Here is a 26,405-nt window from a genome sequence, read left to right on the forward strand (position 1 = left end):
GCAGAAGGCACCGCTTTTGAAACCATGCACGTCAATATTTTTGGGTTCCTCTTAGCCTGACATATGAATACGCCCTGAGCTTCCCAGGCCAACAGATACAATATTTGTAGAGAAGCCAAGAGTCCTTCTCTGCCCTTGAAAGCCTGTGCATTTGTGTTGACAGCTTCATCTCCAATAGAAAGGGACAACGTGATATAATGAAACCCTAAACTGCCTGATTCCCTCCACAAACATCTATTAACAGAGGGTCCGTCATCATGCTGACAACTACTGGTGGTTGTGTGGGGAGGGGGGCACAGCAGACAAGGCAAGAGCTAAAATACATGAAGACTGTGCTTGTCTAATTTTACTGATGCTTTGTGTTAAGGCCACTGAATCAGGTGGGAGAAAGGTTAAGAAACCTGTTCTTGTGTTTCCAATACTTTGTAGGCACAGACTCAAAGTCTATGGAGGTTAGATTAAGGGTATACGTAGTAGAACAGAAAAGGGGAGCACTGTGAGAGACATGCAAAAGAGACGGGGAGCTAAAGAAGGGAACAGAGATACCATCAAGTTCAGGAGAAACTCTGAAGAAAACAGAATAACTTCTCTCCCCAGTCTGATGAGTCTTTGGTGGGAAATCATTAAAGCAGGAGCACACTGAGTTACTGCGTCCTCATACACCTCTGATCCTGGCACTGGGCACCACTGACAGGAGCCTGGCTCTGTCCTCTCTGCACTCTCTCCTTCAGGTATTTATAGATATTGATGGGATTCCCCCAAGCCTCCCCTCCCCTCAGTCTGAGCAGTCTCGGCTCTCAGCCTCTCCGCACAGCAGAGGTGCTCCAGTCAATTGAGCATCTTTGTGGCCCTTTGCTGGACTCCCTCCAGTACATCCAGGTTTCTCTCATCCCAGGGGCAGAACTGGACCCAGTTACACAAGGTGTATATCAGGATCCCCTCCCTCCTGCAAAGTATCATTCATGTCCTGCTCCAAACAGCAGGAAAAAGATGGAGTTAGGAGAGCAAGATGAAAACTGCTCTGTGGGCAAATTTTCACATCATCTTTGCTTTATTTTCTCTATCATTTATCTTTTCCACTACGTAACTGTGCACTTGAACGCACAGCTAGAAATATAAACGTATAAAATTAATCTTTACACCTTTTGTCCCTACAATAGTCCAGGAAAGAAAGATTATATCAGGGACAAACTTTAACAGCCAAATATAAACACATCGTACAGAGACAGAGAACTCAAATAAGCTCTGAGCAATAAATGGAAGAAGAGTTGGCTTTATAGATGACTCACCTCCAAACATGAAAAGCTGGGTTGTTTAATTTAATCTTCATCACATGTGATTTCAGCGTATCATGATAATGCCTTTAATTTACGTATGAATGCTAAAATTGTGTTTTTTTAATTTATCCAATTAAGATTATGCCCTTCTTTTTGATGTATATTTTCTGCTCACCTCAATAGTAAGGAGCAAGTTGTATTTGTTAAGTGCAGCAGTGTAAGGTATTTTTGGATTAAGCAGAAAGTAATGCTAATGACAGAAAGGCAATAAGTTGATTTCAACCTAACTGATGAAATTACTGTATTTAATATCTAATAGTACACGTGTGCATTCACAGACATACAGTTAATGCATGGATGAAGTCTCTGTGTAGGTCTCTTTGGATGCATTTCTGTGCATAGCCATTCCCCCAAGTAGCCTGATTAATGTACTCTGCTTCATTCTCGAAGACGAACCAAAGGTGGCACCACAAATTCATTTTTCAGTGCTAACGAAATAATGCAATAAGAAGTAGTTGACTTTGTTACAGACAACAGCACAACCCTACTTCTGCACAGCAAGAGGTGGCACTGCTAGAAACACCCAGGTTATAATTTCACTTGATCCAGAGTGGGGTAAAAAGCAAAACCCATTCATACGTAAGCAAAATGAGAATACAGTTCCCCCTGACTTCTTTTATATGCAGGAAGCAAACACTCAGAGCTATACCTCTATCGTATCGTTTGCTACCCAGGGACTGAACAGTGCTCAGACTCAGGCTGCTGCCCCGGAGCTCACGCTCAATTACAACACACTTCTAAAGAGAACTGAGAAGATTGGCCCAGCTGGATAAGGTAAGCCCAGAAGGTCTTCCTCCCTTCCTCTGAAATACAGTCTGCCACAAGTCCCTCTGCTTCCCCCAAGGCGGTACGTTAGTTAAAACTATTAGAACCTACACTTAAAATCCACTAAAATCAACAAATATTTAAAGGAAATCTTCTTTCCTTTGACAGAGATCAGATAAATTAAGCATAAAAAACCTTCAGTGGGATAATACATCATGGAAGATCTTCACTGTGCTGACCTAAGACTGGTAGGTAAAATATTGTTCTCATGGGAAACATGCCCTCCGCCATCAACTTATGCCTCTGTATATATCACATAAAGAAAGTAAGCAAGTCCACACTGAGCAGGACTTTCACCACAGCTGTGATGGGAACCCAAAGTCCTGACAGCCAGATGCAAATTGCATGGCAGTGTCCTGGGTAAGCCTGAACTACTGAAGCCAGATGATTAATCATAAACTGATAGACCAGGAGCCAGAACTTAATGAAACAACTTATGACATTATAATTTAGATAGAAGTATAACCACGTGGGAGGGTGAAATCTCCCATTGTTTTGTCAGTCAGTGATTTGTACTAAAAACTCTAGAGCTGCCGAGGAGACTTTCACAGGCACAAATGGGTAAGAGGGTCACCCAGTTCTGACCTGCATCTCATTTGATGCACGTTCTTCCTGGCCTTGCAGTGAAGACATAAACCCAATGATTTTTACAAGGGCTACTTGAAGGAAGAATTTTAAGTTTGTGTTGTGAATCACAGAATGGCCTGGGTTGAAAAGGCCCACAGTGCTCATCCAGTTTCAACCCCCCTGCTATGTGCAGGGTCACCAACCAACAGACCAGGCTGCCCAGATCCACATCCAGCCTGGCCTTGAATGCCTGCAGGGATGGGGCATCCACAGCCTCCTTGGGCAACCTGTTCCAGTGCGTCACCACCCTCTGGGTGAAAAACTTCCTCCTAATATCTACACTAAACCTCCCCAAATCATTCTCCCTTGTCCTACCACCTCTGATTGAGATGCCAAAATGAGGAAATTCCAAATGAGGAATTAAGCTCACAGTTTAGCTTACAGCCTTTTACCACCTGCAGAATTACACGCTACCTGACCACTGCGTACCACAATCATGGAGAAAGGAAGCATACCTTGTGGAATCCGATGATGGTTTCATATGGCCTTGGCTGCTCTCCTCCCAGACGCTGTTTGCCAGCTCGTTCCCAATTGAAGACATCACCTTGATGAGCTCTATAGGCCAGTCATCCAGGTCAAGAGAGCGGACTCGGGAGAGGTGTGTGCCAAGGTTTCTGTGTATACCTGAGCATTCGATACATATGAGGGCTCCCAGATTCAAGCTGGCCCAGTCAGGGTCTGCAAAAAGAGGACAAAGGCCATCATCAGTGCAATAAAACACAAAACAAAACTTTCTGGTTAATATTTGTGGATAAAGATTTTGACACCAAGCACAATGGGGAAAAAAAAAAATCCAGGATTCCTTGTTCACAGCACAGTTGGGAAGTCCAGCAGAAGGCTCAATTTTGCCTTCTTAAGGCACTTAATGAGAAACCCTAAGGGGGGAGGGATCACAAAAGATGCAGCCCAGCTTCAGTCAAAAGGAAAAGGTGAATAAGAAAGAAAAGAAGAAACAAAGAAAATATAAACTGAGGAGCAGGCAGCTTATGAAGAAGTAGTAGAAAAAGTCCCTCCTTGGGAATCTAGAGTCACTCGTAGCCAATTACAAGAGAAAAAGAAGAAAAAAAGAAGAGTAGACACAATGTCTCTGTTGCTAACTATATCAACTCCCCTAATAACCATCTATATCATCACCTACGTATGGCTTTTACATCTAACACACTATGGGGTATGTTTTCATCTCTAAGATCAGGGAGATAAGTACTAAGATGAAAATGTGATACTTTGAACAGTCCCGGTTTTAGTGTACTAAACCAGAAGGATTCCACAGACAAGAGAAAAAAAAATAACCCCACAAATGATAAGGCTGTGACAAACCTGACAAAAGCCGGGAAATTCAAAGTCATTTCCCAAGATGGTTCACTTTTTGTCACTGTCCTGTGTTATTTAAATCTAGGTTTGTCTGAATATCCCTCTTCCACAAACATTCGCTTCAACAAACGCAATGAAAGACTTATGGGAGGAATTTCTGGTGGCTTTTTTTTCTCCCCACCTGCTGTCAGATCTTTTCTTCTCTCCTTACCCTGGGCCTCCCAGAGAATGAGGAGACTATCACAAATGACAAGCAGGAAAATCACCATTAATTGAGAGGGTAGGCACAATTTTTATTCAAATCTAAACAAAATTCCCAGCCCATAGGAAATGCATTTCCAGCATCCCCTTCTATTCGTGCAAATGCTGTCAAAGGACTTTGGTGATATTTCCAGTTTGGGCAGCCCAAATGTGTGCAAGGAATACAGTTCTTAGTTCCAGTCTAAGGTAAGTTTTACCCTAGGAAGGGACAGCAGGCGTTTCAGATCTCCAGAAATACATTAGAGAAAACACCTGCCATGCTTTACAAGTCCTTGGGAAGACAAGCATGAAACATTCCTTTCTTGTATATTTGTCCAGGTCACCTCCACGAGTTACTTGTGGTGTCCAGACAGAAGGGGAACTCGAGCAGTATGTGTGAAACACACAAACAGGCTGATTTGTGTGTAAAAGCTTAAATGCGGCAGATGTTCATTTTCAATTGATAAACCGTGACTTGCAATGAGATTCTCTGCCTCTGACCTGCAAAGGCTGATGTTATCTTCACAGACACAAAAGGTGTCAGGAGCTGAAAGAAGCACTAACTCGGAACGAAGCAAGAGTAAAATTACTGATTAATATTTTTACAGTTATTCCACCCACTGCCTCACTGTGTTAACATCCACTGTTTGGCCTCCATCAGTGTTCAGTAAGCTCAATGGGTGCTATCTTTTCTGCACGGAGAGATTCAACTGCACTTTTTTGCTTCATATGCCCTTCCGTGTCCGATGCCATTCTGTCAGCCTGCCCCTCTGCTGCCATTTGTTACATAGCAACAAAACATATTGGGACATAGTGGGAATGTTCAGCCTCTACTGCCGTACCACCGATGTCTGCCTTTGATGTCATGTGCCAATACCATAAAACAGGAGGCATTACTTTTGGAGCAGCCTTCGTAGATGACCAGGGATGGCTCTGTGTGAAATTCAGTGCTCCTGTCTGCATCTTCCCTTTGTCCTATCAAGGCAAGCAAGTTTAAAACCTCATGCTTGAGCATTTTTAAGCTGTAACTGGTAAAATACGGGCATTTGGGCACTGTTGGATACTCCCAGATAAAATGCTCCGTTTTCTCCCCTGAAAACTTCCACCCATTCCTTCCCACTGCTGAAATATTAGCAGTGTTTGGCTCTCATATCCAATAAATACCACAGTAAGCACGCGGACCGCTGGCCTAGAAAACTCATGATGAGTCTCTTCTTGTTTTTAGAGGAAAACAAGAGAATTGCTATTCCACGCTCCCCAGGCATCTCAGAGGAGTGAGCCAAGTTTCTCCTCTGGCTCATTACAACTGGAAGAGGCAGAAATGGAGCTGTGGACAGGAAAGTTAGGACAGGAGTTTGACAAAGCTCAGCTCAGGACTGCTAAAGGGCCAGCAGGCTTGCAACAGGGACAGTACAACAAAGCTGAAATTCCCCAGTGGAACAAAATGCTGTAATGAAGTGCTAAAAAGCCAAACAGCTCTAGAAAGAGGAAGAATGAGACTTCTGAAGTGGAAGATTGATGGCTCTTGAATAGAACCGAGGGACAGCAACATCTCCTATTCCTTTGCTGTCGAACATCTGGCTTTGTGAGGATGCAAATTATGTCGGCTTTCCACAACAGTGCCGGGTGTTTGTGATGCAAAGCGCTCCGGGGTAAGGCAGAAAGGGAGAGAAGGGAAAAAAGCAAAGGCTGGCAACATGAGGAGCTGGCTGAGGCTCACACCCAGCACAGGTTTGTGTCCTAATGCACAGCACTTTGGAACTAGCCCGGATTTCTCAAAGGAAATACAGAGGCCTTAAAATCAGGGAGGCCAAAAGGCAAGAAGGACTGAAGAAGGTCTGAATCACCTCCAGGAAGATGAACTACGAACTGAGTTTCCAGCTGAGGTTCCACAATCACCCTCCGACCCCCGAGCCATACAACCAAACCCTGCCAAAAAAGAGCAGGCCCATCCTGCCCTCTGCCTGCAATGTGTTCCTGGCACATCTCTTCTGCTGGCACACATGGCCAGCTTGACCCAAGGAACAATCCAGATGAAGAACAAACCAGGCTGACAGGAAAAGGAGAAAAGAAAGGATTGGAAGGACATGTGTGTTTGCAGTAAATGAACAACACTTTTCTACTCTGCTTGGGTAACCAGTTAGCAGGACCTAGGAAAATGCTGCCCACATCTGTACAGACTGGAATCAGTCACACTCCCATTAGCCTGCTTCAGAGAAACCAACCATCTTGGTCACTCGAAGACCTAATCCTTGTCATATAAAGCAAGGCATCTTATACAGTTATTTCTTGCTCTATACCAAAATCTTGGAGTAAATCTGAGTGACTACCAGCTCAACATGAAGAAATACAAGCCTTTTTGGTCTACATGTGTTAAAATGCCAGCCAAACTAACATCTTTTCCCTTGCTTATCACATCCTGGGTTACCAGCCAGTGGAACATAAAGACCTCACTTCATCAGTGTTGGTAAGCCTGCGGTATTTCTGCCAGTGATCACCTCCAAGCAGGTCAACAAGCTGTTCCAACAGGGTCTGAATCCTGGTGCTCAAAGCTTAGTCCAGCCAAGGCTGGTATCCCTGCAGGCTGAACTGCTGGGGACAGAGCAGCTGCCTTTGTTCCTGAGCCATCAGAATATGAATATCTGACCATTTTCAAAAGAATCAATTAAAATCAATCTATGTGTGAAGAACACTTTGATGGCACGGACTGGAAACGCCTGTTAATGTGCTAACCACCTTCCCTTCAGACCTTTTGAGGATGAGGCAGGGCACAATAGGTTTGCTTGCTCTGTGGATGATCGAATCAGCTAAATTGCTAGCTATGCAGACAGGAAATTAATCATGCAAAAGCACTTGCACACGTCTGTACGAATGTTCATTCTGAATTCAACTGGGAAGTTGAAATGGCTTTAGACAAGGAGTCAAAATCCTAAACAGCAAGTCTTAAAAAAAATAAAAAATAAAAAAAAATTTTTTTGGAGAAAAATAAATGAATATTTTTTTCCATTTTAAGCACATGCAAAATCACAAAAGTTCTGACTTGGGGACATCAAAGAAACAAAAATGCAGGAGTTCTCAGTCCTTCTGCTCCTCCAACTAATTGCTTTGGAGCAAGAGTACTTCCTTTTTATGGCTTTGTTACAAACCTCTGGAACTAAAGAGCAACAGAATAATGACCTCAGCTGGGGTTAGTGAGGTGAAGAGCAGCTCAAAGTATTCTTGAGAACATTTCTGAACGTTAGATATGTGTTAAAAAAAAAAAGAAGGAAAAAAGAAGGAAAGAGACACAGGAAAAAAAAAAACAACACCCTCTCAGATCAGTTTTCTGGTATCCAGACACAACAAGGAATAACTCTGGTTTCTTCTGATGAGTGATTCTATAATCAACCAACAAACACAAAACTCGCTAATTAAGCTTTACTTCTCTGGAAATACGACCGCTATGTCTTCTCCACCCAAAGCAGGAAGAAAGTGGAAGTAGCTGATGTCAAAGAGCAAACTCCTTTTTCCCTTTCTTCAAAGGGAAGTGAAGAAATGCTCCCATTTAAAGAGGTAAGTACAACAAGAGGGAAGGTATAAAATCAGGCTTATCTGACACAGCGTATACTAAATATAAATATACTAATTATAAATGAACACAAAATAAACCTGATGAAGCAAACTCCACCATAAAGAAAGGTGTAAATAACATATGGAATATAATAGCAAAAAAGACAAAGCCCACGGTGGATGTTCACCTATCTCTTGGCCAAGGAACTGAGGGCAGCTTTCTGAAGCCCAACACACCACGCTGCCTCCAGCAGCAGCTGTACTTACTCTGTGCTTCACAGTCCACGCAGTGGGAATTGCCTCTGATGTTCCTTATCGACTGAAGGGCCATGGCCTCATTCTGACTTGTCAGACGCGACTGGAAATGTGAAGAAAGGCACAGGTAACAAACAAGGGAGCAATAAAAAGGGTTAGATAACACCACTGTCAGCAAATGCAAAAAAAAAAACAACAAACAACCCACAGAGCTCAGGTCAAGTCTGAATGAACAAGATGAAGGATCCTGAAATCCTTGGCTGATGCTCTTTACTTGGACCTGGAGAGTCTGTCACCATGCGCCAGTTCAGCTCTTCCCAACTAAACCATCTGGTGGGCTTTGTGAGAGTAAAATTGTCAGCTGCAACAAACTATGGGCTCTCTGGACATGATTTTCAAATGAAAATCAAATACAGCCATGTGGAGATATTCCATCACAATGACATGTACTACATCTCTATTTGCTGTACTAAGGTATTCCAGTTAGTTCTTTTGACAAGTTTTGAGACTGTGGATCTGCTTCACAGAAGAAAACCTCTTGGAGCACTGTAACAGGTTGGGGATATGATCAGAAAAGTCCCCTCTGCAGTCAAAATCTTAACAATGGATTCTTCTTTTCAAAAGCATACTTAATATACACAAAAGCCAATCTTCTCTGTAGGTACTGGATAGTGACTGCTACCAGCCACTCTTTGACTCACTTAGTGTTAGTGCTCTTTTAACACGGGTGTTAGTATAAAGATTTCTCTCTCCCTTAACATAAACATTAGGACATGTAAATCCATGAAAGTCAGACACAAAAACAAACAGGTTATGATTTTTCTCTATCTCAGAAATGTATATTGGAATCAAACATTGTTATCCTAATTATTACTTGAAACATATATTGGAAACCAATAATACACCTAAGCAGGTAGGATGGGGTAACGAAAGCAGGCATTTACTGTAAGATCTGAGTTTCCCTCTTCCAAAGACATTGCTTAGATGGATAACATGCAGCTCTAACACTACATGTATTTCTCTAGGAGGTTTCAAGTTCAGCATTCTTGATTTTGCTTTCCTTGATGATCAACCTCTATCACTTATTCTCATGCATTACTCCATGCACCATACCTTGTTCTTGCTGCTCTCACACGACTGTAAACTGGCCAAGATCTGACTCTCTATGGCTTGTACCCATGCATCTCTTTCTTCGTATGTGGTAGCTTCAAAGTGCCACGTCTGGCCAGTGAGAGAGACGATGATAAACTCAAAGTTTTCTTCTTGTTCTGAAACAGAAAACAAACCATGCAATAGGAAAAAGGTTTAAATTCAAGGATACCGACAAACAGGCCTAAGCAAGTGCAAGTCTGAATGTTGGAGATCTGAGGCTCAGTACATCCAACCCTGAAGCTGCACAATACATTGGAAAACAACTCGCAGATCCAGCGACTTCCTCTCAAAATGCTATAATGAATAAAGTGCTGTTTTGTTTGAATATACAGTTCTTGCTTGCATTTGCCTGTTCAGTGTTGAGTCGATCTGCCTCTGGAAGACAAAGTGGTGAACACACACTATTTAGACTTAAACCTGACGTGCTTAGAGCTACATACTGCAAAAAAATCCAACACAAAGCGTGTCACAAAATAACTGAAAGGATGAATGCATTATAAAGAATTGACGATACCAAGTTCAACAGCTTACCCTCTGCCTTCCACCACCTCTGTGCATAAAATGTTGAAAGCAGATATACTCATTTTCGGCCGACAGCACAAATACACTGGATTATAATGCAGGATTAAAATCAGTTCAACTTATTCACATTGGGAGAGATGAGAAAATGATCTAAGAAGCCTGCAGAAAGGGTCAGTGGAAACCCCTCAGGGCCACTGCAGAATAAGGACAAGTATTCAGGCCAAAGCACTGCAGTGCATGAAAATAACCAACAAACCTCAACTAAGTGGACGCGCTCTGCCTACACATGGGATACCACCATCAAATTAAAAGAGTCAAGGAAGCTGAGATAGAGATACTGGAATCAGGAAGCATGAAAGGAACATTACAACAGAGCACCAAGTTCTGGTGAACATCAGACATAATGGGCTTTGGAAAAAGCATTCGCTTGTCTACTAATGACCGATTAGATATTCAGGGCCATGAAACTCCTGCATTGCCTTGTCATCCATAAGCATATAGATGTGAAAAATCTAGAGCTAGCTTTAAATGCAGCACTGCTACTCAATGCAAGTCATTTTTTCAACCTGTGGGATAACTGGTTTTCCTGCCTTCACAGTCCCACATGCTGCCTGTCCTGCTACTGTAGCACAACAGAGCCTTGCAGAACAAAAACTGAAGCACCTCCAGAAAGCTTTGTTGAAGGGAAGAGAAACCTCACAGAGACCAGAGAACACTGGCAGAGGAGGACATGGAAAACCAAATGCAGCAGCAGTAGAGTCCAGCTTAGCAGACGCATCACTCTGTGGCTTTTTAATGGCTTCTAAGTGATAAAATCTTTGTACTTCCAAAGTCTTAATAAATAAGAGATTTACAAATGCTGCCACCGAATCCACGATTTTCATAGTAATTACTCATTGCAGGTGCTATTGAAGTGAGTGCATCAGTATGAGGATGGTGGCCAGGATCCCTCAATATGCAGTGACGTGAGTATGACATGGTGTCACCTACAGGAATTCTCCACACCTCTTTTCTAAGCAAGGAGGACACCCTGTTGGGATGTGTAACAAGAGGAGACATGAGCATGGACAGAGCTAATGCATCTAATAATCAACAAACACATACAGCTTATATTTAATCTTTACACTAATCCTGTCACAGCTCAGCCCAGAATTTCAGCATCCAAGTATGCTGTGATTTCCCACCTTTACAGTCTCAGGACCTGAAAGAAGTGTGTGGATCCAAGATACAGCACGGCTGAATTCTCCCATCTAGTAATCCTGATCACACACCTAGGAATTTGTTACAAGCAACGCATTCTGCAATCCAGCCTAGCCTGTAAGGGAGGTTTGAAATCCCATCCTCAAACAGCATCTCTGCAAGCTTTGAATAAAATGCTGCACCAAAGTCATTCTTCTGCTCATGGAAGACCTACTATCCTACCATAGGGATGTGCTAGGGCTGGGCTAGAAGGACATCTTTCACTTCATCAGCAAGTTGGCTGACAGCTTGGTCACTGCAGACAACATAACAAGTTTGAAGGAGTTCCTTGCTCTGTGAAACAAAGCAGCAGAACCCACATCACGTCACCTACAGAGCAATGAGCAAACCAGATGTGCCATGCAGGTAGCAGTCTCTAAATCCGGACCCATCACAAATGCAAACAGAAAAATCCAGGCAGCAGAATGAAATTGGTCAGTTTTAGTCTTTAATAAAATTATAGGTAGGGCTATTTAAATCCCTAGGAGCCCAATCACAACATTTTATTAAACGGTTTTCCATGTTTAATGGTTATTCATAGAAAGGTCCACTGTAATAGTATTTTAGCACCATCAACCTGTCGAAATCAACCTGCCCAATTACTCCAAACTACATTAATAACACCGGATATTACACTAATTGTGTCCAGTTTCTATGCAGACGAGGTCCTGTGGGGCTAATTTTTCATCCTCAGGGGCAAGCAACTCAGCCATCAAACTGATTTCACCAGGAATCCCTCCTCATTACACAAGTCCAGGCTGTCAAACTTTTTTTATAAAGGTTAATGGGCCAATCAGTCATCAATTGTTTCCTGGAAGCTCAGCAGACGAAGGGTTAAAGTGCTAAGAAACAGCTGCAACTGATTTACATTTGGAAGTTATTATCGGACAGGAGATGTCTCAAATGTTGTGTTGTGGGGCTGTTCTGTAAGCAAGAAGAGGTGGCTGAAATGGAAAACGAGTTAAAACTGTAGGAATGTGATACGGAACCCAAAGCATTGGTGAGCTTTTCTTTTACTGGAGGCTGTGCAACCATGAGTGTGAGGAAGACTACACCAGACTGCATACAAAGGCATGGAAGCCATCACCACCACCACCTGAAGGGACTACATGGTGCTACCCTGTGCTGCACATGCTGCTCTCACCATTATCTCCTTGTAGGAAGATTACTGTGTTCAACCCAAGTCAGCATCTACTGTCATCTGCCAAACGACACGTACTGCTACAGCCCACCCAGCTATGGAACACCATACCCAATTCCTTGCAAGCATTCCATAGGGGAAACAAGCAGGCACTCATTGTATGTAAACAGGGATCAGTCTTAGAAAACGACACAAAATAATCACAGGATACAATTAGCCTATAAATTGTTTTAGAGAGCTCAGTTAAGCCCACTGAAACACAGCGAAAGCACACATCCAGCAGCTGCTTTGCCATGGGCATGACATGAGCACTTGCCAGGAGTAGAGCATTTCTCTTAGGCCCACGTGATTATTTTGGCACTCATAGACAGAACTGGATTGCTGACTTCCGAGGCAGTGGCTTACAACCAGCCCCTTTCAAGCCAGCTCGTGCATTGGCACAATGCAGTCATCATCAGAAGATCACGGGCCTGCCTTGGCAAATTGATAGCAAGTTGCTGTCCATGTCTGCATGATACCAGAAACAACAAGCGTAGAACCAGAAGACTCAATGGCGTATTTCAAACACCCATAAAGCATCTCTTGGAGTTGAGGTTAAAGCTTCAAACCTACCCAGTGCTGTCTGAAGTAACACTGAGACTCATTCCATGCCAGCATCCGTCCTTAACAACCCACAGTCTTTTGTTCTAAAGGATGATAATGAAAAACTGCCGAGGTGCTCTAGCAATCAACATTAGACGTTTACAGCATACGATTTGTTCACAACAAAGGGGTTATTTATGCACTACGTCATGTGAACTATCACTACCTTTTGCCACTTGGTGTAATTTATCCCTGTAAGTTGGAAGATAAGTATGTTTATTAGCAGCATCAATTAAAGAAATATTTGTGCCACGTCCCACTGGGCATGACTATGCTAATACTTCTCTCCCCTTTCCAAACCCAGTGTCTAAATCTAATTAGTTTTGAAAATCAACCCTATCAGGACAATATAGCTCTGCTATCAGTTGCCCACAGCTCTTGATAAAGGTTGCGTTCCACTGGAAGAATGTTTCAGTACCACTGTTTTATATTGCGGCCCATCAATGACAAACTGATGATGAAAGGTTTGTTTCTAGCTCAAGGGACCGATGCTCTCCCCCTGCCATATGTACTTACTTTATTTGGATGCCAAGACAACGTGGTTGAAAGAACACCACGAAGTCATTTTTAAACTCAGTTCATACAGAATGCCAGTCTGCACTTGCACTAGGTGCTTCCTAGTGTGCTTCAAGCCTGCAGTTCCCTTTTTAAACCATACATGTTTCAAAGATGAAGACCTTTCTTGGCTAAGCTGACTGGATGGAGCTCATCTTTGGTGCTCTGACAGCCTCTCTCTCCATCTGCAGTGCTTAAGCCAACATGAACTTCCTGCTCAGGTGAAGCATCACTGCAAGAGCATCAATAGCTGTTAAACACAGGGCGGCCACGCTAAGGGAGGACACAGCTTTGCATGGTGTACAGCAAAAGCTGACCCTGTGCAAGCAGAAAGCACGAGTGACCCACCAGACTGAGGCACATGCAGATGCTCCCCTCTGCTAAGCACCTACGGCACAGTTACAGCACGCATGTCTTCACCTTCTCCATCTTCACTGGAGATTTTACTACATGGGAACAGACTATAGACCTAAATCACAGTGCCAGAATGAAAAAGTAGCTGAGATCAAGCTCCTAAAAATTGTCCATGATGGTAACATCTTTGTTCTGTAACAACGCAGAAGTGCAACTGAGCGAGCACGTGCTAAAGACTAAAGCAGATTTGTTATTCTGGACTGTCATTTCCTATCAACATTTTCTTTTTTGAAGGCATAATTATCTAAACATGTGGCTTTTCGTACTTACACTGCTCATTAACTCTGCATTTGCTGGTCTCACAACTGCAGCTATCACAGTGAGGGGAAGCACGCAGACACAGAGGCGTAGAACTGTAGTGAACATCAGATCCCTTCGTTTTTAGTAGGGGTAAAACTTCCAAGCAAGAAGTTTGCCTAACTTCAGAATTTCGTTCTGATGGCATCTCTCCAATCCCTTCAGACCGGGCCTATCAGGAACCTGTTCCTGTAAGGCTGTTTATTCAACGTGCCTTCCACAGATGCTTGCATTAGCGCAATGGAAGAGTCTTCAGACTAGACAGGCCTTAAACCCCAAGGTTTGAATCTGCGGTCCAAAAGGGAGCTCTTTACACACGACACGCTCAACAACAGGCACACATAAACCCCCGAGTTTCTCCAGGAGTAAACCTGTAACAGCAAGCGTGCGTGCACACTGATCTAAAGAACAGATAAAAGCCAGCACAGGCACACAAAATGATTTGTTATCAAACAACGGCTCATTTTCCTATTGAACAGTAAAAGACAGCAAAGTATTAATGTCCAGTCACCACCTTCTCTCATTCTGCACTCGGGAGAGACAACAACAGGGATCAAACCAGACCGCGTTTGCAACTGTTGCTGCGAAAGGTAATAATTTTCCATTTACGAGGAGAAATAAAGCAAAATTATAATTAAAAAAGCCTCCTTAACAAGCTGCCGTAAAACCCCACTTTTGTTTCCCACGTACACTTTATTTGGCAGTGAGAGCGCGGCATCCAGCAGTAATTGTGCAAAAAAAAAAGAGCCCCACAAGGGCCGGTGATATAAATCACCAAAGGTTAATGATCAGGATGTGAACAGAGGGACTTGTTTACAGAAATAGCATGCAATTTAAAATTTACAAGAGATTTAATGCCACCGCTTGGCAATCACTAAAACCAACAGCCCAGAAAACAGTGACATTAAGAAAAATATTACAGTTATAATCATTCCAAAAGAAGTCAATTAGTGTTAGGGCATGCGCTCGCGATTACTTGACCCATTTGGTTTGCACTTAAGTGAGAAAGAAAAATCCCCCCCTCCTCACCAACCCCCCCCCAAACCCCACTGTATTAAGAGTACTGAGTTGTGACCTATTTTGCATTCCATATTCCTTACACCGTCCCCTCTTACACGCTGCTGGAGATGGTGGCAGAGGTTTGGGTTTTTTTTTTCCTCCTCTCCCGGCCTTCTGACTCATTCTGACCTTTTGACATTTGTAATAATAACAACGAAAAGAACAACAACAACAAAAAAAAAACACCACAAAAATCAGAAGGAAGTTTATAATTATGTTGTTCAAATGGAGGTGGTGGAAGAAGGTGGCGGCGGGGGGGGGGGAGAACAATCCAATGTGCTCTCATACAAAAGCCACGCTGGCTGTCTTCGGTAGGGGGGAAAAAAAAAGAGCAACGTAAGTCAATTTGTGAACTTTGGCACCGCACGACCTTTAGAAATACAACAATATACAGAATTTACAAGCAAGAGCAGCACATGCAAATGACCCGGCACTGTCTCGCCTTCGGATTAGAGCTGCAAAGAGCATTATGGAGAAACGCTTTGGCAAAACAAATTAAGACTGTTGCTTAAATGTCACGGCACACCATTGTATGAGGCTACAGATCATTACACCTGATACTAACACTTATAAAAACCGTAATAACTTCGGATATATTACATTGAGTGCCCACATGTAGAAAGGGGGGGATCGAGAAATAAATAAATAAAGGGAGAAAATGGGTTCTTGAAGTAATTTAAACATCACCACTCCACGACTAGAGGGAAAGGTCAGAATTTAAGTAAGCTGAAAGGAACATGAATGGTAAAATAAAATGGGCAAACGAAAAGATGAAAAGACCGCTGGAATGACTCTGCAAACATAAGATGAAAGCATACATGCTTTGGGCAAATTTGATTTCCATTCCTGCATTTGGTGGGAGACGCAAGGAGGACAACTTCCAAAGAAGCAGGGTTAAAAAAAAAACAGGGTTAGAGAGGGGGGTGTTCATCTACAACGTGTGGTTTTGTTACCTTCAGTGTTGGTGCTGCTGCTGCTGTATATATTTCGCAGGCTACCAACACGGTTTAGTTTCCAAGCTTTGCGTTTGGCTGCATCCAGAGAGCAGAAGGGGGAGAGAAAACAAAGAGAATAGAATAAAAATAAAGAAAAAAAGGAAAAAAGTAATAATGAAAAAGGGGTAAAAAAAGAAACATCAAAATAGCACGTGAAGTAAAATACAAGCACAAGCCTGTTACGTGTGAAGAGCTACACACAAAATGCACACAGGGCTACACAGCCTCTCCAATCCTCAGACCGTATGGAAGGCCTCTTCTTTCTTGGGAGTGATTTTGAGATCTCTAAAAGGTGACAAGATCTGGCAAGGCCAGACGGACCTGCTATTGGAACAGACAGAAAGAGTAGCAGAAATAAAAAGGCACAATGTGTTTGTACAAGGGACACAGGACCAGACAAAACAACTGCAGTACAGTGCTATTTAAGAGTGAGAATCAGCCAGATGAGTTGCTCTTTTACCCTGGGCCATCCCACGTACAAGGAGGGAATGATGCACCTGCTAAGCGATATCTCTACAAGCCTTCCAGTCACCTCACCTTGTAAAATCTGTTCTGCAGCATCAAGGAAGGGATCCCTGTGACCTGTGAGAACTGAATGAATATGCAGACCTCCTCCTCAGCAGCTCACAAGGACCTTCATCACAGAATCATCATAGAATGGTTGGGCTGGAAGGAACCTCGAGGATAACAAAGCTCCAGCTCCTCTGCTACATGCAGGGCCACCAACCTCCACATTTAATACCAGCCCAGGTTGCCCAGGGCCCCATCCAACCTGGCCTTTAACACCTCCAGGGATGGATGGGGGCATCCACATGTGGGCAGCTGTTCCAGCACCCCACCACTCTGTGAGTAAAGAAATTCTGCCCACAGACAGGGGAGAGCCTTGAGCTCAGCTATGAGGCTTCTAAGGAGGACAGTGCCACTTAAAGTGCTATTCATTATGATTAATTTCTAAGCCATATTTTCTCTATAAACATTCCTCTACTCTAATTCAGCTTATTATAAAGAAACTCACAGTAAATCTGGAGTAAGACCCCATCAGCACGGACATCACATAATATATTCTCAGAATTTTCTTTCTAAGCTACCAGATATTTTTTAATGTCCCAAAGAACTCAGACTCATATGTTTGGCTCCCTCAGACCAGGCTGCCCAAAGCCCCATCCAACCCAGCACTGGGCATTCACAGCAATGCAAGCAGCCCGTGCCAGGGCCTCATTGCTCCCATCAAAGAAAGGCTTCGCTGGATCTATCTACAAAATAAAGTTCATCAAATCTAAAAGTATCTTCATTACATGCATCCTTCCGTATGAGAAACCTTCTGTTTCAGAAACGTTTAAGGTGTCCCAGCAGGAACTGGCAACCTGAAAGGCACCATTTCCCAGCTGAAATCTTGTTTTTCCAGAGAAAAAAGAAATTTACATATAAATAGGCAAAATCGAGGTTTGGCATGCTTAGAAAAGGAGGACTGTTTCCAGTATACAAAAACCTTTTCCCCAGTCTGTTTTCATTTTTCATACTTTAATCACATGTTCAGGTATGGATATATAAGCAGGAAGTGAACTTGCAGCCTGGTTTCCCATTAACCTATTGATGAAATAATCCATTTTAATGTGTTAAGTGTCATGCCTTTTTCTCCTTTTTAAAGGAATGGGCCCTTTTTTCAGTGATGCTGAGGTTCTGATACATCCCAGTGTGTCCTTTAGCACTGATTAGACACCAACCTGCTTCCTTGTGATGCTCTGCTATATCTGAGAATTCAATAATATTATCACCATCAGGGTTTGGACAGTGCCAAAAGCAGCCTCTGCGGAGGTGATTGATGTAAGTGTGACCAGCAGGGCCTAGCCCAGCCATCCTATCCTGACTGCCTTCAGAATTACAGCCTAACTATAAATTTCTGCTGCCTACAAACAAGGCCTAAGCAGCAGGCACTAGATGTTATTTGCCTGATCTCTCTTTGGCTTACATACCAGAATATTCCATACAGTCTGGATTCATCCTCAGGTTGGAAAGTTAGCTCAGCATAAGCTGTGGTTGCCAGCTCTGGTGATGCATGTGTGTATACACAAACAAAACCTAGGAAGAAAGAACTGGATTCCAATAAAAATCTATTCAAAAAACGCTTCATTATTTAACAGAAACAAAGCTTGGTAATTAGAAAGGTCTTCAAGGTAGATTGATTTGTTGAAGTCATTTTCACCCAGAGGGTGGTGACACACTGGAACAGGTTGCCCAAGGAGGCTGTGGATGCCCCATCCCTGCAGGCATTCAAGGCCGGGCTGGATGTGGCTCCGGGCAGCCTGGTCTGCTGGTTGGTGACCCTGCACATAGCAGGGGGGTTGAAGCAGAATGATCATTGTGGTCCTTTTCAACCCAGGCCATACTATCATTCTATGATTCTATTTTCTAGAAGCCTATCTTCTTTACATAGAGACGAAGAAGCATCCCCAGTTAGAGTACCAAAGAAACCCAAACACCTCTCTCAAATGTCAAATACCCAGAACGGAGGTGCCTATGCCCCAAGAAGACAGAAGGTGTTTGATCCACCTTGTCCTGATACTGTGGCTTGTATTCAGCCCACTATGCTACACTCCTACCATCCGAATGACTAATGGATTTTAATAACGTTTTGAGAAAAATCTGATTAACATCAACACTTGCCCTGATCTCTGCCTTCACCACAGACAGAAAAACAACATCTCGCAGCAATCAAAGCGTCCCCCCAGCCTGACTAGCATGTAGGCACGAAGTAGGAGCACTTTCTGATCTTCACCAAGCTCATTAACTCCAGAATGTAGATCACCAAGATTAAGCTCGTACATTTGCCAGACAAATTAATTTGTGCTCACAAACTCTCAATCTGGACTAGCACAATAAGTCATTATCTATCACCCAATGACTCCGAGCTCTGGTTTAAGAGGGTTTAACAACCCTGCAAAACAACACCTTAATTGTTGTAACATCCAACCGTGCACCCCATCACCCAGCAGCTCCTCCCAGTAGTTACCACAGGAAGAAATCAGAAGGAAAAAGCCAGGAAAGCTTTGTCTCTTGGAGCCTGATGCGGGGTTTCATCATGAAGGGTTAAAATTATTTCTTGAGCTCTTACGGAGATGCTACCCTCCATTTCCCCACCTGTGTCTTGATGTGTCACCCATACGGCACACTCAGACATCTAGTTTGAACATACCAGTGGAGAGACTAGAATCAACTGCATTGATCTGCGAGGAAGAAAGAATGATGCACTTCTATATGACTGTGTCAAGTGTTACAATGGGCCATATGGATCTTTATTTTTTATAGCAGGAACTGCTCCCCAGGTAGGACAGAGGTCAGCAGTCGCTGAATCATCTCCATACGCTGTACAAGAACCAACCAAAAGAGACACAGCAGTTCCAACTGCTTGTATTTCTTTTTGTGTCATTCTTCTTGTAATCATACTTTTTAAGCTAAATGAATGGTGGTGCTCAATTTCCATCTTTCATTGGCCTCATGCAAAGCTCAGGCAAGCAAGACTCCCATTCTTTTGTTGTTGTTGTTCTAAACAAGCTTTTCCAGCTTATGTATTTAAAGGAATGACCTCCACCAGTTTGTCTTTCTGTTTCACCAGCTGCAGGAATGACATCAAGCTTCCAGATCTACAACCTAGACTTCAGAATCAATAAAAATCTGGGTTTCCTATGAAAAGCCTCAACAAATCAAACATGACTTAAGATACCTGCAGCTTAATGTGAAGAAATGCTACAGCTTGGAAACTACAAATGGACTGAGGGTATCTGTGCCTATAAGAGCACACAGGAGTCACAATGCCCTTGCTATGACTCTGTAGGTACTGGATGGACTCAATGTGCATGACCAGAGGCAATCCCACTCCGTTATTTGTCTTCTAGGTCTTTATCTATAGGACTGCAGTTTGTAAGGCATGGACTGCAATCCAGGCCCACTGAAGTGGAAGCTGTACAGGCTATTTAATGGCTTAGCAGGCCTTTGAACATCCAAATACCACTGAAACGGAGCTTTACAAAACGGCTCTAAACAGAAAAGACTTTAAAACTAGTGGGATATGGTGACATGTTGGGTCTCCATCCAGTACAGTGAAACTTGATGATAGTTTGGTAGCGGTAACAGTTTGCCATTTCAGCTAAAGCTCTGGGATGACATCCAGCACAGGCAACCTTCCATTACAACTCGAGTATTTCACTTTGTGAGCTGAATTACACTTATTTAACAAACATGCTGTATGCAAAATGAGCTAGAACACGTATGTTTCAAGCGTGCACACCTTAAAGAGAGAACTGGCATGCCAGCAGATGAAGAGGAGAATTAGGCTTTGGAACTGCCTTTTGTTAAGATACGGAGTAACCGGGAATCAATTAAGCTTAATGACTCCCAATTACCACACATCTTCGTATTTGTTCAGGCAATAACTTTACATCTGTGACCAACCCCTCGCAGACAAAATCTCAGTGTTTGCTTTCTTTAATAGAGACGCTATTTATTCCGCGTTAATGAATCTACTTTTCCCATCTAATTTTGATTAGTTAGGTATTGTAGTAAATATGTTTACAACCCTACGATCAGACATCATTATTTCTAAAAGCACCTACTGTATTACTGTCATGTGTCTCTGATGGTCCATCTGTTTAATACCTGTACTGTTTTCTAAGGATGCTTCAGATACTGGTCATCTAAACACCACGTTATGCCCCTCCAAGTCACTCAAATTAAATTATTTGTGCACATTGCTAAGCAGAAATATGCTTCTGTTCTTAGGAGGCTCTGAATATCTCCAGTCTCACTCCACTAAATCCTCCTCCACTGCAGTACTCAGAAACTACAGACTTGTTAATGTCACCTCTGGTCTCCGTGTGACAGAGTTCTTTGTTGATTAGATAAATAGTCCTCAGATAGCTGATTAAAAAATGATGTAGCCGTTAGGTTGTGTGTCCAAGCCTTGTCAGCCATGTTGGATGTTAAAGTGTGCATGAATTACATCCCTGGAGTGTGCTGAACAGTGCTGATTAAATGAGGCACGCCACAGCCCTCAGCATCAATTATCAGAAATAATAGGATCTTTTCACCTACGCTGGAGGAAGGGGGCTGGGGATGGAGTCAGCATGCCACTCATTTCTCAGAATATCTCATCATCATAAGCACAAAATAATAGCGCTGCTCATTCACCTAAGGACATTTGTTTATTTTCATTGTGTAACAATAGAGACTGAGAAGATATATGAGGAAAAACCTCCCCTAGCCTGTGCCAGATGAACTTTTACATACAGTACCTGTGTGACATCTGCCTAGTAAAACAGAGGTATATAAGGCCTGAGGGTAAGAGGCAAACCTGAGTGTCTGAGGGGTATTTAAGGATAAACTCCAGGACAATCTACATAAAGTTGCCACAACAGTGGGGAAAAAATTCCACATCTTTTATAAAATATAGAGCAAGTTAAATAATCTCTAAACATTTTGGTTCTATTTGACCACCACTAGATTTTAAAATTAAAAAGTACTGGGTGTAAGGATCAATATATACACTGCTCTTCTGTAATGACTAACAAGTGCTCAGAGCTGCATACAGCGGATCTGTTACAGCGGGCTTTTGAAGTGAAACACCTTTAAACACTTCAATGCCACTCTGAGGTTTCCAAATGTTTGCTCTCTGTACTGGTGTTAACAGGACACGTATCCCCATGGACCCCAAAATGGAGCTGTAATACAGAATACATAACCGCTGCATTATTATTCCATATAAACAGAAGCCAAAACCTGTCAGCAATCACCCATAATGTATTAAATGGATACCAGGATACTCAACGAAGGAAGCTGATGGGTATCAACTAAAAATGCCAAGCTGTAGTAGTTAGTAGTTCATATCCCGCTAACACACTGCTCTGTTTTAAAGCCACACGACACCCCAACAGTAATACTTCCAGGCACATTAATACTTAATTACATTTGGCTTAGCTTTCGCATGGAACATATCAAATAAAGGCAAAAAAGAAATGGAAACGTATTCATAGTCCTATTCATGGCAGGGAAGAAAGTTACTTTAATTGAACGCTTCTAAAAGTGTTTTAAATTCCTTCTCTCTCCTTTGTCTTTAATTTAAGTCTGCCGCATTGCTCTACAGAAACTTCTGCAGTAGGCAAAGGGCTAACTAAACTATTCAGTGCATTTCCAATACACTATAAATATACTAGGATCCAAATCGACAAAACAAAATGTTAATTGGAAACATTTTTCTCAGTTTTTCATTATCTGAGCAGAAAATTATGGGTCTTTTATACACACACACAAAATCCTTTTCAACCACCTAGAAAAATTATCTTTTAATAAAAGCTTCAAATTATACTATCATATTTCAAAGGCAACGAACAGTTAAAGCAGCTAATCAAAGGTATAATTATTTAATGACTACTACTCATGCTATCTAACAGGGCCGTAATTGCTTGGCTGTGATCACTAGACCACCAGCTTCAATACTGGAAAACAAGTACTTTGCTTGTAGCATTTGATCGACCAATTTCTGAGGTTAGTTTCTCCAATTGGGTTGACTTCACAAAGCTGGCTGACTTATTACGGGATGAGATAATCACTTTGTCACACCGCCTCCATTTGTTTTTGTGCACGTCTGTACTAAAAGGGGGGAAAAAAAAAAAGCAACCCCAAGCAAACGGCAGAGGAACACAAAGCACCTGAAAGCATGCAAAAATATCACCGTGACAAAATGCTGTTGGTCAAAATCATCATTGATCTGTGTCATTTCTAAGGACACGTGACAGCGCTCTGTTTATTGTCCGTATTAATCCCCTAGAACTAGTGTGCGACATATGGGGAACACGTGCTGTCTGCAAGCAGCCTACCTTCTTTCTGCTCCTTAGACACAGCATCGACTCAGTGGAAAGAGATGATGCTCCCTTGCCTACCCCATAGAGGACCACTGGTTTTATGGCACGATGGATTTATTCCTGCTTCAGACCATCAGTTTCATCTATGGACAGGGAGATGAGGATCTTGTCTGGGGCTGACGAACAAGCAGCATTTAAATCCATTAACCAAGGATGCACTGCTCTCTACACCTTTCTCCCCCTCTGACTAAAAAGCAGCGCCATTCTGTTGACAGCCCAAGCAATTACTGCCGAGAAAACAGTTACAAAACAACAGAAAGAGCTGTTTCTGCTCAAAGGAGTGATATTTTCATGGCTCATCTTGGATTTATTTCCTTCTGCATTTAATAGGATGATCTTAACATGATAAGGGAGACTTCCCACTATACTCACTGTTATCATAGGGAGAATGTAAGTTGTCCATAGAAACCTTTTAAGGTAACATTAAGACAGATGAGGCATTGGAGTCACAGTGTGAGTTCCACCTTTTACCTATTCTGAAATTTAAAGCAATTGCAGAATTGAATGGAAATCTCAATTTAAACTCCTACAGCTGGACAACATCTCATCGCATTTAATCCCTATCACCCACACTGCTATGAAACAGAAGTTGGCACTATGGAAATAAAAACAGGAATAAAAGGCATGTCTGCAATAAAGATTTCACAAGCAGACCACACTTCTGAAAAAGAACTGTTGTTCACATCAGCTCCTACGGGCAATTAGACCCACAGCCTAGGTACAGCCTATGCATGTACCCTATGGAAAACAGAGGCAAGGCAACTTTGCTAGAGATCTACATCTTACCCAGTGACACAAGCAAGTTCAAGTTGTGCAAAGAGCTCGTTAGAAAAGGGTATCCCTGAAGCACACCCCACCACCAAGTAAAACTAACATGAGGTGATCTCTCAGTGTTAGGCATTTAATAGTTTAGCACGTTACGCTGCTTCTGGTGAAACCTTTCATGTTAGCACAGGGATTCCTTGCTAGAGATATTCAACTTGGAGAGATTTATTGTGTCAAGGTCTTTCCCTACAAACTACCGGCCCATCTATAATGATTATTTCTCTACAAACCTGAATGCCTGCACTCAAACAGGAAGGTCACCAGCTCCCAGGCACAGACATGGGAGACAGCTTTCAACTCACCCCCCCCCCCCCTTCACCTGGCTTCATTTAGAAAATAGAGACCTATAGACTTGGGACCTACACTACAAGGAGGACAACCTGAGGGTTAATCCCATGCAAAGTTCCTCTCTTGTAGCACAACCACAAAGCCTGCATCTAGGTCTAGCTAGCAGGACAAGGACTTCTAATCACTTGTATTCTGGGACAAAGCCTACAAAATTACATGGTAACTCAAAGCTCCTGGCTCAATACAGGCAGTGAGACAAAGAATCTCGGGCCTCTCATAAGCAGTTTATGCACCTGCCAACTTAACTTTCAAAACTGATGGTTAAACCAATGGTTACAGCATTGACCTACAGTGGGACATGGAGGTCTCTTTGGGCAGGTCTCTCAACCCACGTCTGCCAGGAAGCTATTAAGATTCTTCCACTTTAAGCCTGCTGTGGGGACATAGCAATTCTTCCCAATGGAAAGCTGTATTGCAATTTCCTAATCCCTTGGGAGATGCTGTTAAGTAGAGCTTTAAAGTCTGATAAAGGAAGGTGCCATTTGGTATTTGCATATTTTAAACGCTGAGCATTTTGTCAGTGTGTATGCAATGATCGCATGACAGCATGATAAAGCAAAACCAAATGAAGAGACCCAAACAGAGAGACTCCTGTCTCAGTAGCACTGCCTTTCAGCCCCAGTGCAGCACTGAGTAACAACTGCATTTTGTCCGGAAAGATAAATACTAAATCCTGCATTTACATCAGATGCTGGTGTCACATGCTTGCTCACTAGCTGAAGATCTGAGTTGTTAACTACTAAATGGGTAAATGACAATGGCTGTTACTAATCGCTTATTGAATAATGAAACTGACACAACTGATAAAAGGTTTCAATCCTGGGGAAAAGTGATTTATAGTATTTCACTCTACTGGCACTGTTATTTGTATGACAAATGGTTGGACAGACACCAGTTAATCTCCGCACACCTCCAACTCTGATGCGGCGGCTTCTGCCGGAGCATCCAAATAATCAAGAACAGCTAACAATACAGCCGCGCTGTCGCGAGGGGCTGAATGCTGGTATTTTATCAAGGCTGATCCCCAAATCAATTTACGCAATGGATTTTTTATTTATTTATTTATTTTTTTTGGTGGGGGGAGGGAGCACGTGGCAGGCTTACTTGCCACGCATCATAAAAACGATAAGCCACAGCTTGCAGCTAGGCTGATAGGCCATGCTCCTGCGGCACCGAAATGAAATCATCAATACAACTAAGGCGTTAATGATTTCAGAAAGCTGTGTATAGCTTATGGATTTTCTTGATGGTAAAATCTGAACCGCAGCATCATAGGGAGCTGTCAAGGCTGCTTGCTGTGTTGCAGTGGAACACTGCCTTGCCTGCTTGGGACCGTGAATCCCATTCCCCACTCAGGCAGGAGAGGGATGTGGCTTCTTTTGAGGCAGCATGAGACAGGGCTTTCCCCTTCTCTTGAGAAACAAACGAAGCTTTGTATTTATGAGCAGTTCAGCAACAGCAGCTTTATCTCATTGGCTGTGTAGTGACGTCCTACTTCCTGCATAAGTCACATGTAATTCATTGAGCATGTCTTTCAAAAGCATCAAACCTCCCCAAATGCTGAGCTTCTCAAGTTTCCATCCTTGTGGCATTTTTCAACTCTGCCACCCTAAGTTGCAGGCCAAGTTCAGTTCAAGTTTGGCCTTGGCTTTCCATCCTTACACAGCCTAACCGCATCCCTATAATCTCCCTATGGTACCTGTCCCTGCTCACTGCCTGTGCATTTTCTTCTTGCTCTTCAGTTTGACCATCAGGTCCCAGTTCAGCCATGCAATCTCTTGCCTGCCTCTCCTGACTTGCTACACATAGGGATGGAGAGCTCTTGCACTCTGAGGAAAGCTTCCTTAATGATCTGACAGCTCTGCTCCACCCCTGACCTACGAGGACATCTTCCCAGGGTGTTTTGTTGACTTACTCCCCGAAGAGCTGGAATTTGGCTTTTCTAACATTTGGCATCCTGATTTTACACTCTGCATGTCTCATTTCCCTCATTTTCCTCCAGAGCATAAACTCAACTGTAAGACTGGAGGCAGCCCAAGCAGCCTCCAATCCTGATGTCACTGATCAGCTTCAGTTGCATTGGTGAGCAACTGGTCCAGTGTTGCGTTTGTCCTGGTAAGGCCATCTATTACGTGACTCAGGAAGTTATCCTCAATGC

At 42.8% G+C, this 26,405-nt stretch overlaps 1 protein-coding gene across 11 annotated transcripts in view; it reads right to left on the bottom strand.

Annotated features, from left to right (window-relative positions):
* The window catches only part of AGAP1 (ArfGAP with GTPase domain, ankyrin repeat and PH domain 1), a 265,277-nt gene that overhangs the window by 33,400 nt on the left and 205,472 nt on the right, over positions 1–26,405 (bottom strand). For 6 of the 11 annotated variants that reach the window (XM_072342546.1, XM_072342545.1, XM_072342541.1 and 3 more), the window contains 4 exons: positions 16,119–16,196; positions 9,258–9,412; positions 8,157–8,247; positions 3,245–3,467 (listed from right to left, as the gene is read on the bottom strand). In XM_072342546.1, coding sequence (XP_072198647.1) covers positions 3,245–3,467; positions 8,157–8,247; positions 9,258–9,412; positions 16,119–16,196 — 547 coding nt within the window. The remainder of the gene's footprint in view (positions 1–3,244; positions 3,468–8,156; positions 8,248–9,257; positions 9,413–16,118; positions 16,197–26,405) is intronic. The other 5 variants (XM_072342547.1, XM_072342542.1, XM_072342543.1 and 2 more) reach the window with 1 other exon arrangement.

The sequence above is a fragment of the Excalfactoria chinensis genome, chromosome 7 (assembly GCF_039878825.1).
Source record: "Excalfactoria chinensis isolate bCotChi1 chromosome 7, bCotChi1.hap2, whole genome shotgun sequence".
In the NCBI taxonomy this organism is placed as follows: domain Eukaryota; kingdom Metazoa; phylum Chordata; class Aves; order Galliformes; family Phasianidae; genus Excalfactoria; species Excalfactoria chinensis.